This window comes from Geospiza fortis, unplaced genomic scaffold (genome assembly GCF_000277835.1).
Source record: "Geospiza fortis unplaced genomic scaffold, GeoFor_1.0 scaffold213, whole genome shotgun sequence".
NCBI classification, from domain to species: Eukaryota; Metazoa; Chordata; class Aves; order Passeriformes; family Thraupidae; genus Geospiza; species Geospiza fortis.
Genome location: NW_005054399.1, coordinates 2,024,015 through 2,025,811, shown reverse-complemented (window position 1 = coordinate 2,025,811; position 1,797 = coordinate 2,024,015). Strand labels below are relative to the sequence as shown.

Below are 1,797 nucleotides of genomic sequence, written 5' to 3'. Positions count from 1 at the left end.
GGTGTCCATCAGCTCCTGCAGCGGGCACTCAGCCCAGGAGTGTCCTGCACAGCTCAGGGCACAGCTGGGGCACAGCTGGGGCACAGCTGGCAAGGCTGGAGGCACAGCTGGCTCTGCAGGGCTCTCAGCAGGGACCCACCCCAGGGCTCCCCCTGAGTCTGACAGGCAGCTCTGCACGGGAGGCTCTAAATACAGATAGGGGTTGCATTGCTAAGGAAAAAAAAGGGGTCATAAAAGCTGCTGGGCCGGCCCCCAGGGATATCAAAGCTCGTTATCACTGCCAAGCCGTGGTTCAAGGCTTGGGGATTTTCCCCTCGGGTTTTGGTTGCTGGTGGTGGGGTGGGGTGGTGTGAGGGGGTTCTGCCAAGGGTCAGGATGCGGTTCCTGCCCTGCACAGCTGGAGTGTGGCACCTGTGCTCAGCCCTGGGGCCTGCAGGAGCCGCTGGGAAACAGCCTGGGACTGCCAGCCCAGGGGCCCAGGCTGGCTCTGGTGGGGAGGGAGCTCTGAGAAATGGAGCTGGAACTGAGAACTGCTGCAGTGCTCTGAGGCACTGAAGTGCTTGGAGCATCCTGTGCCACCCCTGCCCTGGGCAGGGGCACCCTCCACTGCCCCCAGCCATTGGGCACTGCCAGGGATCCAGGGGCAGCCCCAGCTGCCCTGGGCACCTGTGCCAGGGCCTGCCCACCCTGTGAGTGGAGACCATCAGTCAAAACTCCTGTAAACCTCGGCCCACATCCTGCCCAGGGTTCCAAGGCTGGGGATTCGTGTCCCTCTTGCTCTGCTCTCAGATAAAGATGAGGGCAAGGGTGCCAAGGGATCCAGCAGCCACTGCAGAAGCTGGCATTGATCAAACATTGATTAAACCCTGCAGGGATCACTGCTGGAGCAGCAGATTCAGCCAGGGCAGGGGGAACAGGGGGCAGCCCCAGGCAGCAGCACGTCACAGCCCCCAGCTCCCAGCAGGACCAGCAAGGGTTCACTGGGAGGGTTTGAGCTGGGCTGAAGGGATCCAGATGTGGCTGATTGTGAACACTGATTGGGAGGGATCAGTGTGATCCCCACCCAGAGATGGGCACTGCCAGGGCCATGCCAGGGCAGCTCCTGGAGCAGCAGGAACCTGCCCAGGATCCAGGCAGGATGGGCACTGCCAGGGTGATGCCAGGGCAGCTCCTGGAGCAGCAGGAACATGCCCAGGATCCAGGCAGGATGGGCCCTGAGCCTTGAGCAAGCTCCTGCAGCCCGTGTTTGTGGTGCTGTGGGGATTGGGGTTTGCAGGAGCTCTTCTCTCCTGTCAGCAGGGTAAAGAGCCTGGTTTATGGTGTTGTCACAAGGCCCTGGGGATGGGAAGGAAATTTCCACTGGCCTGTCCCTGTGGCCACACCACAGACAAGGGTCAGGCAGGAGAATCCCAGTGAGGGCACCTCTAAATGAGCCTCCACTGACCCATTGCGCCCCCAGGAGCTTCTTCCTGCAGCCAAGAGCTCTTGGCATCAGCTTATAGATACAGCCGGGATGTGGAGGGTGACAGCTGGGTCTGCCTGGCCTTGGGGGCCCCCATGGACCCCCAGACCTGTGGGACAGGGAAATACCTGCTTCAATCCCATCAGCTCACAGGGCACCGTGTCCCAGGGCCAGCTCCCAACAGGTCCATGGAACCCCCCTGTCCCATGGCCCCCAGCATGACCAGTGCTCCTTCGGGAAGAAATTGAGCTTGGGCAGAAGGAATCCAGGTTTCAGTTATTTTTGGGGTGCTTATTATGAGAGATCAATGTAACACAGATCCAGGTTTCAGCTGG

At 60.8% G+C, this 1,797-nt stretch overlaps 1 protein-coding gene across 1 annotated transcript in view; it reads right to left on the bottom strand.

Moving 5' to 3' along the window:
• The window catches only part of AQP8 (aquaporin 8), an 8,837-nt gene extending 7,389 nt beyond the window's left edge, over window positions 1-1,448 (bottom strand). Inside the window, exon 1 of the mRNA XM_014309054.1 lies at window positions 1,445-1,448. Within this exon, the coding sequence (XP_014164529.1) occupies window positions 1,445-1,448 (4 nt within the window). The remainder of the gene's footprint in view (window positions 1-1,444) is intronic.
• Window positions 1,449-1,797: the final 349 nt, after the last annotated feature.